Source organism: Colias croceus, chromosome 27, assembly GCF_905220415.1.
Source record: "Colias croceus chromosome 27, ilColCroc2.1".
NCBI lineage: Eukaryota > Metazoa > Arthropoda > Insecta > Lepidoptera > Pieridae > Colias > Colias croceus.
The window spans coordinates 6391287-6407722 of NC_059563.1; the positions used below are offsets into that span (position 1 = coordinate 6391287).

At 32.1% G+C, this 16436-nt stretch overlaps 1 protein-coding gene across 1 annotated transcript in view; it reads right to left on the reverse strand.

Moving 5' to 3' along the window:
- LOC123703730 (nephrin) overlaps nt 1–16203 on the reverse strand; it is a 187580-nt gene extending 171377 nt beyond the window's left edge. The window contains exons 1-2 of the mRNA XM_045651828.1: nt 16020–16203; nt 1830–2168 (exon numbers count right to left, since the gene is read on the reverse strand). Of these exons, the coding sequence (XP_045507784.1) occupies nt 1830–1869 (40 nt within the window). The 5' untranslated portion in view covers nt 1870–2168; nt 16020–16203. The remainder of the gene's footprint in view (nt 1–1829; nt 2169–16019) is intronic.
- Nucleotides 16204–16436: the final 233 nt, after the last annotated feature.

Genomic DNA, 16436 nt, shown 5'->3' on the forward strand with positions numbered 1-16436 from the left:
CGAGTTCCGAATAAACTTTCCACCGCTGTTTCATATTTAATACGTTACTAGCTATCTGCCCGTGACTTTGTTCGGCTTAGGGCTGATTTTTCAATCCTTGGTGAAAACTTATTCGTTACATAACGTATTAAACTACTATTTCAAAAATGTATTCTAATTACCTGCATTTGACATTTTACAGGTGACATTTTAATATTAAAGAAAGAAAGAAAGCAAGAAACATTTTAATATTATCGTGTGATACTTTATTGTACGGATAAGTTTTAACCATCGATTGAAAAATCGGCCCTTAACATCGGTAACCAGGCATCAATGCTTATTATACGTCAAATAACAATGGATAAACTTGCCTACCCTCTTCCTATTTAGAAGATGTATTTTTAATCAAATTTTGAATACATCATCATCATCATATAATAAAAAAAAAATTTTTTTTTGTTTCTCATAAATGGAAGTATGGTGGAAACTAACGAGTTTCTAATCATATTGTTTTTGGGTTCATCACTTCGATACAGTACCTACTGACATACTTAAAAACCTGTTTGTTTCTTCAGCAGTATAGGCGTGTAAACTATGCAATATGCAGATCTATACTAATATTATAAAGTTGAAGAGTTTGTTTGTTTGTTTCAACGCGCTAATCTCGGGAACTACTGGTTCGATTTGAAAAATCGGTGTTAGATAGCCCATTTATCGAGGAAGGCTATATGCTAAATATCATCACGCTAAGACCAACAGGAGCGGAGCACTGCGGATAAAACCGCGGAGCACAGCTAGTTAGACTATAATATTGCATCATATATTTTGAACCAAGCCTTTTATAACTAGTTATGTAAAAGCCTCACATTAACCATTGCACCATTCGACAAAAACAATGAAATCAAAGAATCTATTTTGTAAGAACTCGGAAAAAATAAAGCGATTTTAAAGTCAACCCCTTACCCTTAAAGACCCTTAACTTAAGTGGCATTTAATTAATATTAAATAGTTCGAAATACTTAACATCCCTTCTATTTATTCAAGAGTCGAAACGGCTGGATTGTTTTGTATACGGTTCATTGTTTTGAGAGATTTGTAAATATTTCTTGTTGATTGAATTGTTTTGAATAATTCTAAATATATAATTGTTATTTGTTATTTAGGGGCACATTAACGTAAGCAGATGGTAATCATTGTAAAAAGGGAAATAATATAATTATAAGCCCTGAACAAGATTTTACTAAAGTGCAATGCAACTTTAAACCATAAATAATATCTCAGTGATATTCTATCAATGCAGTAAAATTTACCTGAACAAGGTTTTAATAATGAAATTCGTAAAACGCATAGTAACTTTTCAAAATCAAATCAGAATCTATCGATACACCAAAATTTCAAAACTTACAAATTTCCTTTCAACGGAAAATGGCTTCATATTTCACTATTAATTAGTCCCGTATACTCGAAATTAAACTTTATTTATATTATATATAGGATCTTAATTAAATTTTTAATCATCGACTATTGAAACCGACTGAAGAGATATTCATTGAAAATAATTACCATCAATTCGCTTTTACTCTGATTTTAAAATATCTTCTGTCTCTGATCATTATTATTTATTACTTTAGATTGTGAAGAATTATATTTATATGTAAAACTTGTGTTTCTGTTCTCAATGAGTTATTTCTTAGACTTGTAAAAGTGTATATTTACAAACTGCGTTGCTCATTCACGTTTTAATTCCTTTAATATTAAATTTTCTATATTCCTACCATCTGTTAAATAAATTCTGTCTTGTTCTATACATAGTTATTACCAAAATTAATACCACATTACAAAAAACTTACCACAAAAAATGATGGTAGAAATCCAAAATTTGGCACACATTTTGATGTTCGTACAACACACTGCACATATTCCACTGGCCGATACAAAAATCACCGACACATTGTCATCATGTCACTCATTACCGTGTCACGCAACTTATTACGGAGTCGCGTAACTTATTACCGTGTCACGCAACTTGTTACCGAGTCGCGTAACTTATTACCGAGTCGCGTAACTTATTACCCAGTCGCGTAACTTATTACCGAGTCGCGTAAATTATTACCACTGTTACCGTATTACCGTAATATCGACACTGTTACACTTTGTCACGACGTTATACGCGTCACCATGTCAGCTATCTGTAAAGAAAGAAAAAATTATTAATTTAAACTGTCGATTATTTATAGAAGTAAACATTTCTTACAAAATTTAACCTTTTTAAAATATATGGATAATATTTTACAGATATGCTTGTAAAATATTATCCATATATATTTTAAGTTGTATTTAAAGGGTCGCCTATGCAATTATTACTAACAGTAAACCTTGAGAAGAAAATTAATCAACAGCAAATAAAAAATTAATTTTAATAACCCCAGTAATGAAATTTTGAATACCTTCACACTACCTAAACACTAATTTGAACCTTACACTTTTGAGCAGAACATCGAAATTTCCATGCCTGCATCTACTGAACTAACACCCGCGTAAAAAGTAATCCTAGCCCGTAATAAAACACAAAAAGTTACATTTCATAGATTTTATAGTGAACCATAAAAAATATTTAGCGATTTTACGATGGACGAATGAAAAATGACACTTTATGCATCTTCCAAAAACGTTAAAGTTACATCGTTAAATCAATGTGCCGTTAATTTTTATGGCGATGGACCTTTTATAGTTTCTACTCGAAGACCAGAGGCCTGATCGATCCATTGATAATTCAAAAGGAGGATGATGAAATCATTATGTTGTAGGGGATCAATGGATGGCTAAAATATTCATTGCTACTTGTGAAAGATGGCGAAATTACGATAGTGAAGTATCTATGGACATAAAAAATACAAGTTACCTACTAAGTACGATGATCGTATTATAAGATACAATAAAGTTCAACTGTTTGTCAAATTATAGAGATCTATAAAATTCATTTGCTAATAGGAACAACTAACTACAAACTGATCTAATAATAAAATTCAAAATCAGCCAAGATGTTTTAGACTATTTCTCTTATAGGTACACAGAACAACAATCAATCGAAAATGTCATCTTCATAATAATCGTGAAGATTAACAGGCAGATTATAATGAAAGTCGTTGGTGACTCCAAAATTGATACATAGCTAAATAAAGCCTTCACTAACCGTAAAACACCAATTATCTGGTTAATGGTAAGAAAGTTCTGGAAAGATGACGTCACGAAGTATTAAGTTAAGCCCACATGATACTCATTAAGTGTTTCTTTAGAAATTTGAAATCGTTGCACAAGCTTGCCCACGCGACTTCGCCCAGTTGCTTTTGAATGGTGTAATTTATACGATTGAGGTTGTACTGGGCAGCCATTGAGTTTATTATAATACTAGCTGGTGCCCGCGACTTCGTTCGCGTGAACTTTAAAGATGATTTTAATTCAATTAGGTGTAAATCATATATAAAGGTATAAGTAATACATTTTTTCCCGAAATTCCAAGTTTACAATTTTATCTCAAATGAATTTGAAAAAATCGCATTAAACAAAGAACGTTACTTGCGCTTGCATATGATATGAAAGTCATTAAATTTGTGTCAGCTTAGAACAAGTTCTGAAGAAATGTTTCCTGTAATAAAAATTGTGATAAAGCTCTTTAGCTCTTCTTTAATAATCGAATACCTAACAAATATAACAGGTCTAAATTTTACTACAACTAGAAACATTAAAATATATCTTGTCACAATTAGCCTTTATATTTCCAATTAAAGAAAATAAAAATAAGGACCTAAAACCAGCTAGAAACAAACGTTTACAAGTCTGTTACTTAATAGCGGAAATAATTAGAAAGTTTGAGAAGTAGGCAATTAAGATAAATAATTAATAGCATTTATAATCAATTACGTTTTATTTATAAACATAATAGCACTTAAGAGAAATCAATTACTCTTTAAAGTCATCACATTATATTCTTATAACCAGCTAGCTGTAATCAAGTTAAAATCTTGATGTAAATTTATAAAATCGCTTCCGCTCGTCTTCTAAAACCCAGTTTCTGTAAAACGGCCGTAGGTGTACACAAGTTGGTGAGAGGCAATTATTTTGTCTACTCGTCTGTCTGTTGGACCTCTGTTTGTTATGTCAATGGCTTTGTTTATAATGCCTATTAGTTATACGAATTTTACAAAGCCTCTGAGACAGTAGACTGAATTCTGTGAATGTTGAGTAGACATGTTTTGTATGAAATTATTTTACGAGGTAAATTAGCTTCTTAGTTCGAATAGAATGTGATTTGTTCGTATGAACATTGTAATTGATGTTATTAATTTAAAATACTATATTGAGTGCCCCAGGGGTCTGATTTGGGGCCTATATTATTTCTATCGTTTACAATAACTAATACTAATGATATCTTGTTTTATAAGTATTGTAAACAGCGTCTTTTCATTCCGAAATCTAAAAATCAATTCTTAATTTATTCAAATGATACAGACGTATCACAAATAAATAAAATGTTGATACAAATTAGCATTTCAAACAGATATAAAATGAAATACGCGAATGAATTATTTATAAATTGAATAAAATTAATTTCATTAATAACATAAAGGTCTATAGATGCTCAAATACAGAATTAATCCAGTATTTAAACAGTTAACTGACAGTAATGTTAATATCTATGACATGACAAGTGAACTAAAATGGTCAAACCGCAAAACCACAGCATTTAAAGTTTAACCCAAAAACATTTATTGAGAGTCATTTGTATGTTCTGTCTCTTTGTAGTTTTTGTGATAACTATCACCCCTTTTGATTAGCTCTATATCCCTTTATGTGTTTTAATTTAATTCCTTTATAAGACGACCCAAATTCTATTCTTATTTTATCTTAATATATATAAATCTCGTGTCACAATGTTTGTCCTCAATGGACTCCTAAACCACTTAACCAACTTGAGAGATAGGATAGTTTAAACATGTAGGTACCACGGGCGACGCCGGGGCGAACCACTAGTAAATATATAAGGTGTTTTAAAGTAACGGTAGTACGCTTTTGGATGAAGCTTTTTACATGGTAAGATTCTTATTCTTATAGTTACTAAAAATTTTCAAGATAACTATAACGATTTCATACATGAAACGCCCAGCTAGAACTTCTGCTTATATTGGTATAAGTACCTATTTAGTAAATTAACATGAAATAAGCAGTTCATAAAATATACCAAAACATTAAAAAAAACACATTTCACGAGAACCTCCAACTTCACAACCGTCTCAAATCTGTCATCACATTTTTTCGCGCCATCAAAGCTCAAAAAGGCGCCAAAACAACATGAAACAATAAAACGTAGGCATGTGGTCGTGTGAACGTGTACATATGGCCACCATCTTTTATGACGTATGTACTAGCTTAAGTACTGAGTTAGTACTTGTTTATCAAGAATCTAAAAAGAATCACTAAGCACACACACAAGCACACGCATTGTTTTTAATATAGTATAAATCACTACTTACTAAATACATATAATACAGGCAATCAGGGTTGCAATAAGGCCGCCTTTTCGTAGGTATGTGCCTGATATTAGAACATCACATTATTGTCTGTTTATCTCCGCTGTGTTTTACATTTGTTCAATAAATAAATAAATAATTCTTGTTTTGTCCTTTACGAACTTCGCTCTGTGAATGCACTATCTTCCGGAACACTGAATTTTCCTAACGAGAAAAACAGACAGGCTATAACGAATATTTTTAACGGAAAGACACCTAATGGTAAGAATCGATGGCACAATATAATTTAATTTTGTTGGATCTCAAGACCCGATTATATTTTCTCCATTGATTTTCGTGTTATCAAAGATTCTATCAACAAACAGCAACTACCGGCCTAGGGGAAAACGAGAGGCTTGCTAAATTGACGGTAAAAGATTTTGTGTGATACGAGATCCTTCAACTATGGGGATGTTCACTGAACGGAGAACACTAGAGCAATTAGTTATAGAAGTTATATTATATCCCTCTAAATAAATAAAAATGGATCGTATCGATCGTAAAACTCGGGAACGGATCGACCAATTCGGGTAATTTTTATGTTTTTGTGGTACAAAGTTTTTATGGAGAAAAAACGTAAAAGGGACAATAGGGCAGAACAACATCTGCCGGGGCAGCTAATATTATGTAAATATATACCTACTACATTATTACGATATTAACGGGCGTAGGTATACACTATTTTCCTATAACTAATGTCCCTGGTATGATGTCCCTAACAAATTTTGTCGTATATTTCCACACAGTTTATGCTAAACAGGAATCAGGACATGAAACCTGTCTTTAAACTGGTAATATTATTTATAACCTAACAAGTTTTTGTATTAATATCCTCAAATGATAAACTGAAGCCAATAAATCTACACAACGATACCCTTAAAATCAATGCCATAACCAAGAACAATGCTCGAGCATCTGAAGTTACACCGAAACTTGTTAACGCATGCCTTAACGACAATATCTCAAATAGTTTCGGATTTACGTTTGATCCTACCTTTAGAGGGTCATAAGCCATCAAAGGGTAACTTGTAACAAGATTTTCAAATTAAACCCACAGAAATGTACAAAAACTGATGTAATTATAGAATTTGTAATGAGCAGGTGTAAGGTAAAGATGGGGTGGTTATGATAGATAACCTTACTAATTCGATCTTTTAACCGTTAACGTATCCGCATTTCTTTTAAGTTTTGAAAAAACTAATTTACCACAAACAAAAATATTACTACACCAACATTAATAGTATAAATTTATCAAAATACTTATAGATTACCAAATAATTCGAATAAATAATAACTACAACTTATCGAATCTAAGAAATTACTAACACCTTTATTTATGGAACATAACTCGACCTAAAAACAAAACCTACATTTTTGCTATCAATACTACATTTATTTATCAATCGTATAATACAACATCAATTTGCAATATCATTAATCATTAGATATGCAAGCAGTTTCAAGATATCATCATAATTTATGAATTCTTATTAAAAACCAATCATGCGACCACTTCCTACAATTTATTCATTTATTATTGTATGTCAAAAATCGTACGTCAAGGACCAATATAAACGCACCATGTGGCTCGACCGTTGCCTCTACGCGGGAGTTGCCACCGCGTTTCTTATTTTTAGCCCCTTTTTTATTATATTTGCATGTGGCTAACAAGACATTGTTGCTATGACAATTAAATATCGTTTGAATTAGCAACGAGTGTGATCATTTACGTATGTTATAGGATAAAGATGTTTTGCATACCCCAAGGTTCATGTTTGCGCCCAATACTATACCTAATGTTTGTTAATGATTTGTTTGTAAATTACGATAATTGCTAAAACATGTTTAATCCATAATGTGTTAAAGATAGCGATAAATAATAAATAAACATTTATATTTATTTGTTTATAAATTTAGATTTTATTAAGCAAATATAAAATTATTTTCCTTTAAGTGGCTTTAACGCGCGATAAACTAATAAAATTCGTCGTAACACATTCACGGAAACTCGGAAAGGGTTTGAATATGAATAAGGAAGGGGAGGAGAGCGTACAAAAATACAAGTGAACGTTATATTATTGTGCAAGTTTTCGTCACATCTTACTTCCTAATTCCTATCTTTGTATCCTGTTCTACGCTAGACGACTACGCTAGTTACTACATTTAATCTTTTATTTTTGTTCTTTTAAGTTATTTAATAGATCACAATTATAAAACAAAGTCTTTCCCAACTGCCTGTCGTGATATACCTACTCAAAAACCACTGCACCGATTTCCATTCAGTTTTCACACATGAATAGCATGGTTATCGAGGAAGGTTTAAGTATTTAAATTGCTTGTTATTTTGTCAAGTTTTAGTCTTCTATTTGCAATTAAATTACCAATCATTTACTCTCCACTAATTTCTTCAATCCTAAACACAAAATGTCGCTCACACTTTCAACTAAATCCAATCAAAACAGAACAAGTTTGTCCGGTGTTTTTAATATATTAGCAACAACGTGGGAACGGTGATACTTGCAACCGGTTCGAAGCCTCGCAGGATGAGGTACATCCGCTGGCAACTGGTTATCTCAATGCGATTTATAGACATTTGATAGTTCTTTAATAAAAGGGTGAGGGAGGTTTGGTCAATGTGAAGTTTACGATACGTTTACTAACATTGTCTATATTGCGTAAAAATTAATGAATATACTAAAAACTTGTCCATTCACCACTCTGTCTTTTAAAAACGCTATCAAAATCGGTTGCGTAATTTTAAAGATAGACAGGGTAAGATAAACAGACTTTGTTTTATGCTATACGATGGTAGGGTTTCTTTCACCACTGTTGGTAATGTCCCTGTCCCTTTGACACTTTTTTACGTTAACCATTAAATACATAACCATTTTAACTTTCAGACAATTGTTAAACAGAATATTTTAGCTGTGAAACCGAGCACCGGCATTATAGATCAGCAAAATACAGCCCACAAAATTACACCTAGTTTTAGCATTTACTTTTGTATGGAGAAAAGAATTGAAATCAATCATTTTCTAACAAAGGAAAGGGCACCATATTCACATACAAAGTATCAATACGTAATTCTAACTTTTCAAAGTTCAAGTATGAAACTTGACTACTGTTAAGTTTCATAACTTCAAATACTACTTGTTTGTAATTACACAGGTTTTAAATAACAAATACAACGCTTTAATTAAATGGGAATTCAGTCAGTAGGTAGGTATTAAGTGAATAAGAATTGAACTACCGAATACAAAATAAATTTAAATTCGTATAAGAAATACCTAAAGGTCCAAAAATCCATTTGGTGTATTCCTTATTTTATTTCACGAACAAACAAAAAACGATCAAAAAAACAAATTTTTTTCAGTTTAAAACCCATTCTATTATCCATACTTAATATTATAAATGCAAAAGTAACTCTGTCTGTCTGTCTGTTACTCAATCACGCCTAAACTGCTGAACCAATTTTCATGAAATTTGGTATGGAGATATTTTTATACCCGAGAAAGGACATAGGCTACTTTTTATCCCGGGAAAATGACGCAATCCCGGAAATCCCACGGGAACGGGAACTATGCGGGTTTTTCTTTGACTGCGCGGGCGAAGCCGCGGGCGGAAACCTAGTATTCTATCTATATTTTCATGCAATTTAAATATTTTTCCTTATATATATAGACTTTCATACAGAAAACAAATCAAGAGATAATTAAACTAGGGTAACGGGTACTAACCTTGGCACCCCCCCAGTGATTGGCACTTTGAGGTTTAACATGCAATTATTATGGTTCGCTGACTAATTACCAAAAATAAAATTTACCAAATAATGCCCCCATTATTTATGGGCAATACTAAATGGTAGTTATGAATTTTAATAACTCGTAACACGGAGAAAAAAAATCTTTTCTGTCATGGTTCCGAGCGCAACAACTTTATCGTGATTTTTTAACAAATTTTGCTAATACTGGGTAAGTTTGTAAGTTGTTTTTCTTTGTTACTAGATTAATAAATGATTGGTGTGTTGTTTGTACTCGTTAATGAGTTATTATATTACAGTTTTAAAGCAAAATTTGTCATAAAAATCTGTTAATTATTGAGTTCTTGGGGTGCCAATGACTATGAGCCATGTTTTGTATGAAAGTACAGTTTTTTGGCACGGGGGCCAATGAATAGATAACAGTTCAACAATTATCCATGTTAGATTTTGGACTTTTTATGACGTGCATTAAAAGTTCTATTCATAAAAAGCCATATTATGGTGATAGTGAGTCTGCATCCAAATTTTGGCAGGGCCAATTATTGTACTTTTAAGGCGATTGGCAGGGCCAATCATTATACTCGTATGGTGCCAATAATTATACCTACTTTTAATGAGGAGTAGTAGTGATGTGCTAACGTTCATGTGATTTATTAGGTAAATAATTATAATAACAATAACAGGCCTGATAGAAAGTAACATTGCCTCCTACGCAGAAGGTCCTGGATTTGATTTCTTCATAACAAAATCATGTTGTGTCTAAGGTGCTATAACATGTAGTTATAATAATATGTAAATAAAAAAAGGTATTTAATTTAGGTAGTAAACACAATGTTGGATGGTGCTATGTGAATTAAGCCAGATTTTTTTATTATTATTCAATTCAACAAAGATATTCAAGATAAATCATTTTACATCTTGCATTTATTTCAATCTCTATTAGGAAGAGCGAGAACGTATGAGAGGCGGACCAATCACGAAGCGAGCGGACGCCCATTTTCAATTCGATTCTTTAATCTGCATGGCTTATAACAGTTAATAGATACCTAGCTACTATCTGTTGCAGCATTTTATTATTGCAAGCCTATTCCCAACACTATTTGTTCTCCGTCGTATTGATTGGCATACCACGTGTATAATTATTGGCAGTGCCAGTCATTGTACCTTTCACTATGTTAATCACTATACCACCGAGTGCCAATAATAGTGCTCTGGGGACTTTTTCAATATTTGTTTAATTTTATCATGTAAAGTCTTATTAATACCGCTAAATTTTGATTCGAAATGGTTCCTTATATATTTTACAATCAAATGCCATAAAGTGTAGGTCACTAGTATAAACGGTTGATTTTACACAAGCGTTAAAAGTCAGTAAATTGCTTTAGGTGCCAATCATTGTACCTCTTACCCTATATCGTATCGTATCGCATAATGTATGACAGTGCCTTTAAACAGACGTTAGAATTTTTAATTATTCTCACATGAAAAAACCTTGCAGCATTAGAATAATAAAAAAAATGTGAACTTAATTATCGCCAAAACTTGTTTTTAATGCGTATCTGACATTTCTATTCATATCCATACTAAATACTTAATTATACAAATGCGAGGATAAATCTGTTTGTCTGTCACTCTTGTGATGCTAAATTACTCAAGCGATTATATAAGTTCAAAGATATGAAAATTGTTAAAAAATCAATTTCACACAGGAAAGTGTTTTAATTAAACACGAGCGAAACCGCATAAAAAATTAATTCTCTAAAATATTCTACTAAGATATATCAATTACGTCAAAATAGCTGCACATATTTAGATTAAATATCGCACAGGGATAGACAAGTACAACATTTTTTCTAAGCAAAGCTACAAACGAAAAACTGTGTGAACAAAATGCAGCTAACAATAAAATAATTGAACAATCTATTTCAAAGTGGATTCAAAATCTATACCAATCTATACTAATATTATAAAGCTGAATAGTTTGCTTGTTTGTTTGTTTGAACGCGCTAATCTGAGGAACAACTGGACTGATTTGAAAAATTATTTCGGTGTTAGATAGCCCATTTATCGAGGAACTATTTACTACATCATCATGCTAAGACCAACAGGAGCGGAGACGCGGTAGAAACCGCGGGGCGTAGCTAGTTAACAATAAAGAACACCTTTTTGAAATTCAAAAGCTATTGTAATCAAATTCAAATATAGTAACATCTGAAAATGGAATATAATTGATAACAGACCATATGTGTACGCCCTGTATTGATAAATATTGCATCTGTTAAATCATTGAGCTGAATGTTTCGTCATCTGTTAACGATACAAAATTGGATATGAAAGTCTGTCTGTGTGTCACGGTTAAACTATAGTATCGATTTGAATATTGAATGAAAATATGTTAAAATCAACACCAAAAAGAAATAGCAGTAGGTGTCTAGTAGCTAGTAATATTATAAAAAAAAATATATATATTATAATAGTTACTCAAAACTATATAGACAGATTTCAATAAATAATTAAAACAGTCTGGACACATTATTTCTTGAGTGACGTAAAGGTAACATTTCTTATTTTCTAGCAGGTGAAGCTAGGCAGTTATAATAGTATATAATACTAGCGGTCCGCCCCGGCTTCGCCCGTGGTACCTACATGTTTAAACTATCCTATCTCTCAAGCTGGATCGAACTGCACATGGTGTGCGAATTTTATTGTAATCGGTTAAGTGGTTTAGGAGTCCATTGAGGACAAACATTGTGACACGAGATTTATATATAGTATATAATATAAGGTCTAATTATTTATGAATCGAGTTTCCCATTCATAAAATTGAATTGAATAATATTAATATTTAATATTTAAAATTTACATGTAGCTTTGAATACTAATTTTAGCATAAACATATTATTTTTATTGTCAAAAATATATAATTATAAGGTTAATTAATTAAGAGTTGATTAGTTAAGAATCATATTTTTCAATCAACTCTCAATTTTAGCAGAAAAAAACAGTTGCTCAAAAAACCTCTTGAAACTAGGCAAAGTCCGCGGTATTTTCTAGTAAATATAAATGAAACAATTTTGTATAAAATAATAGCTCTTTTCCGCTAGTAATAATATAAATAACTAAATTGATGTTTTTGATTCACCATTATTACAAATTTATTAGTACCGGAAATCTATTAATTTCAACAACTCGTTCCCGCGACTTCTTTTGTACTGAATACGAAAAAGTACTCAATATATTTCTGTATCTATTTAATATGCTGATTTTCATCAAATTCTATTCAACTGTTTGCAAACATCTTTAAAGTTACGTAATTTGTAAAACAATAGATAATTTTTTAAACTTTGACAAGTACCTACCTACCTAGAATATTAAAAAAAAAAACTAATTTTTAACAGGATAAAACCTAACACTTTACACTATTACTTATGCAGTGTCTAGGTACCAACCTATTTAGTAAGTATTACATCTAACATAATAATCTATACTAATCTATACTTAATAAGCTGAAGAGTTTGTTTGTTTGAACGCGCTAATCTCAGGAGCTACTGGTCTGATTTGAAAAATTCTTTCAGTGTTAGATAGCCCATTTATCGAGGAAGGCTTATAGGCTATATATCATCACGCTAAGACCAACAGGAGCGGAGCCAATCGGCTGAAACCGCAAAGCGCAGCTAGTGCTAGAATATAGTCAAGACTATGTAGGGTCATTGCGCCTGTTCGCGTCCACCTGCCTATTCGCGTCCATTTTGCGGACATCGTTTAGAAAATTCACGAAAATAAGTATACTTTAAGTAAAATTGTAATAAGAAAAATTTTAGATAATACCTCAATGTATAAGAGACATGCACACATATTCAAAATATGCCTGCGAACCGCCTATCCTATTAAAAAAAATTATTTAATTTTGGCTATTAAACGAGAGAGCTAAAACGCGCGGGATTTTGAAAAAAAAATAGTGCGCAGCGTCGCGTTTGACGGTAAGTATCTTATTGTTAAATGTGAATTTTTGAATATGTGACTGTTTCTTTACTTTGCTAACAAAACATGGAATAGTATGGATTATAAATCAGCTTATTTCTTTTACAATTAATAGCTAAAATAAGGTGGACGCGAATTACTACACCGAATTTGTACAACTTCCATTTTGCGTCCACGGTGGGCGCAAACTATACCTATAGTGCATAACAATAGAACATATTGCGTCCACATTGTTTTTCATTACGTAGCAATGAATTGTTTGTTAAAATATGTAATTTAAAATAGATTGTAAATTTTTGACTAAGACCACAAGTTGATAATTTAAATTTTCATTCAAATTAGCAAATTTTGATGCTATTTTTTCATTTTAAAAGGGGTATTCTGTGAATGAGACTTGATCATCAATTCGATATCCGTCCGTCTGTATGTCCGTCTGCCGGTCTTTCTTTCTGTCTAGACCCTTTTTCTCAGTAACGCGTGGAGGTATAAAGCTGAATAGTCAAATCTACGGTCCCTTGAAGCAGTGAAAAAATCAAACTTATAAGCAAAAGATACAGCCGTTTATGCTGCAGATTTTCGCTGAATTGCAACTGAAATCAGCAGATTGAATTGATGCTGAATACAGACACTTGAAAATTGGTACGAAGCAACGTCTTATAGCACAAATAAGGGAAACATTGAAAAAATAATCATTTACAGTTAAAACATATGTACGAAAAAAACAGGTTAATACGGAAGCCTCGATGTGCAAGTTCCACTCGCATTTGGCCGGTTTTTATTATATAGCTATATTCGTAAATAAATAATTCATTAAAATCTAATTATTATTTGCATTTATCTGATAAAATATTACCCAATACACTCTTAATTCCTTTTCTAAGCTGGTGGACGCGAACTGGTCCACGGGTGGACGCAAACTGGAATTTTTGGACGCGAACTGGGTAAAACGCCTAATTCTGCTATTTGTCTAGATAAATAAAAACCACATGATATTTCCAACACAATCGAAAGTAAATCTTAAAATAGACTATGTAATGAACACGTCACATAAATTTTGCGTTGAAATTTGTTCTGGAACATTTTTATTTTCTCCTTCAAACTTTCCAACTGCACTAAGTGGACGCGAACTGGCGCAATTACCCTAGGTACCTAGGTTATAAAGAAGAAGTGCTATCCCATGTCCTCTAATGGAGTATGGGGCAGACGCATTATACATCTGCCTCACTGATCGATTTTCTTTACCCTATAGTTTTAACAACGACTACATCCTACTTGGTTTCTAATTTATAAACACGATTCAAAGAGAAGTTTGTATAATATAATTAATAAACCCTCTACCCTTTGATCGCGAAATTAATTTGGCTTAGGTAAACATTATAATTACATTTTTAGAATTTATGGAATTTCTGTGAAATTGTAATTTAACATTTCAAATATTTTAACAAACGTTGGGGTTGTGGACTTAATGGTCTACATAGAGTAGTTTACCGACTTTAAAAAAGTTAAGTTTCGCGAATATCGAAGATTAGTACAGTTTATCTAGGTAGCGGTCTACACCTACTAATATTATTATGAACTAGTTGTGCCCCGCGGTTTTACATGTATTTCTCCGCTCCTGTTGGTCTTAGCGAGATGATATAGGTACCTAGGTAGGTAATATAGCCTCGATAAATGGGCTATCAAAAACCGAAAGCTTTTTTACAAATCGTACCAGAAGTCGCGTCCTGAGATTAGCGCGTTCAAACAAACAAACTCTTCGGCTTTATAATATCAACAGCTTCATAGATTGTAATGCAATCTTTAGAGAAGATAATAAACCATGATTAAACCCTTTACTACTAACACAAAAAACGTAAGACTTAAGCCTATTACTTTTCTCAATTTAATTACGACTAACGAAGAAACTACAATTAAGTACCCAGAATCCTAGATAAGTTAGGCTTTATCCCAAGCAATGTCTAGAATTTTCTACTACATAGGTAATACCCTAGGTACCTACCTACATTGTCGGTAGTTTGTTTCAAAGAATATTAAGTCCCTAGGTACATTTAGTGCTTACAAAAATGTCTAGTAGATGTGTACCTATAACTATGTTCGTTTTAAATGTAATCTTATGATGTTTAAAGTTTTAATTTAGAAATTTTCTACTACCTACCTATATTTATATTATTACTGTATATCTGTAGGTAAGTATTAGGTAAGTACATTTAAAGACAAATTTTGTTTTTGCTTGTAGACGGTAAAAAATGAACGTTCCAATTTCGAATTTTCTAATGTTCCATTTGTAATTGTTAATTTTCTCTAATTCGAGAATTTTCTTAACAATTGCTTATTTTCGTGTTTATAAATAGATTCCAATTAGAAAACAATGTTTTATTCGGTTAAATTTAATGAACGTTATCGTTTTGGTCGGTTAATATGGAGGGTGGATGAAAATTCTTTGTCACAACATATAAATATACCTCTCTATTAACCTATAGTTAATGAAACAACATATTAAAGATTTATTGTGTAACTATCTTCGATTTCAAAATACGATAATATCCACAACATATGAAATCTATACGTTTTTATCAATATCCCGAGTTCTACATAAGCATTTCTGAGTTTCCCACAAAATCGACACTGAAGTTTATCTAAAAAAGATGTCACCCTTATTTTATTATTCATAAGCCGATATAAATTCTTAGAACATCGATATTTAGCCACTTATTCGTAGCATATTTGCTTACTTTGTTAATGTCACAAATCCAGCCTCCGCTCACAGTTTGAACACAGATTAATAAAGGTCAACACACTATCACTGAATTAAAACACATCCATGGGAACCGGTTATCCATTCATAAAATTTTGTACACAACGAGCACTAGCCACAGGTGGGAATGACGCGACACCAACACGTCTTCACGCGACGCGAGCTCGACGCGGAGTGAACAAATTAGGGGTGGGGTAGAGGGGTGATCATTGCCCGGGGAGCTTGAGACCTGCGTAGCTTCGTTGCGTACATCTCTGCGTATTCGTTTATGCAAATCGTTTTAAAATACATTTGATACGCTGATTTGTTTTATAACAGGTTGACTTTTCAATTCGGATGCATTGTAGCTAGCTTCGAAATTCGAATATGGTTTTCGTTCTAAACTGACAGGCTT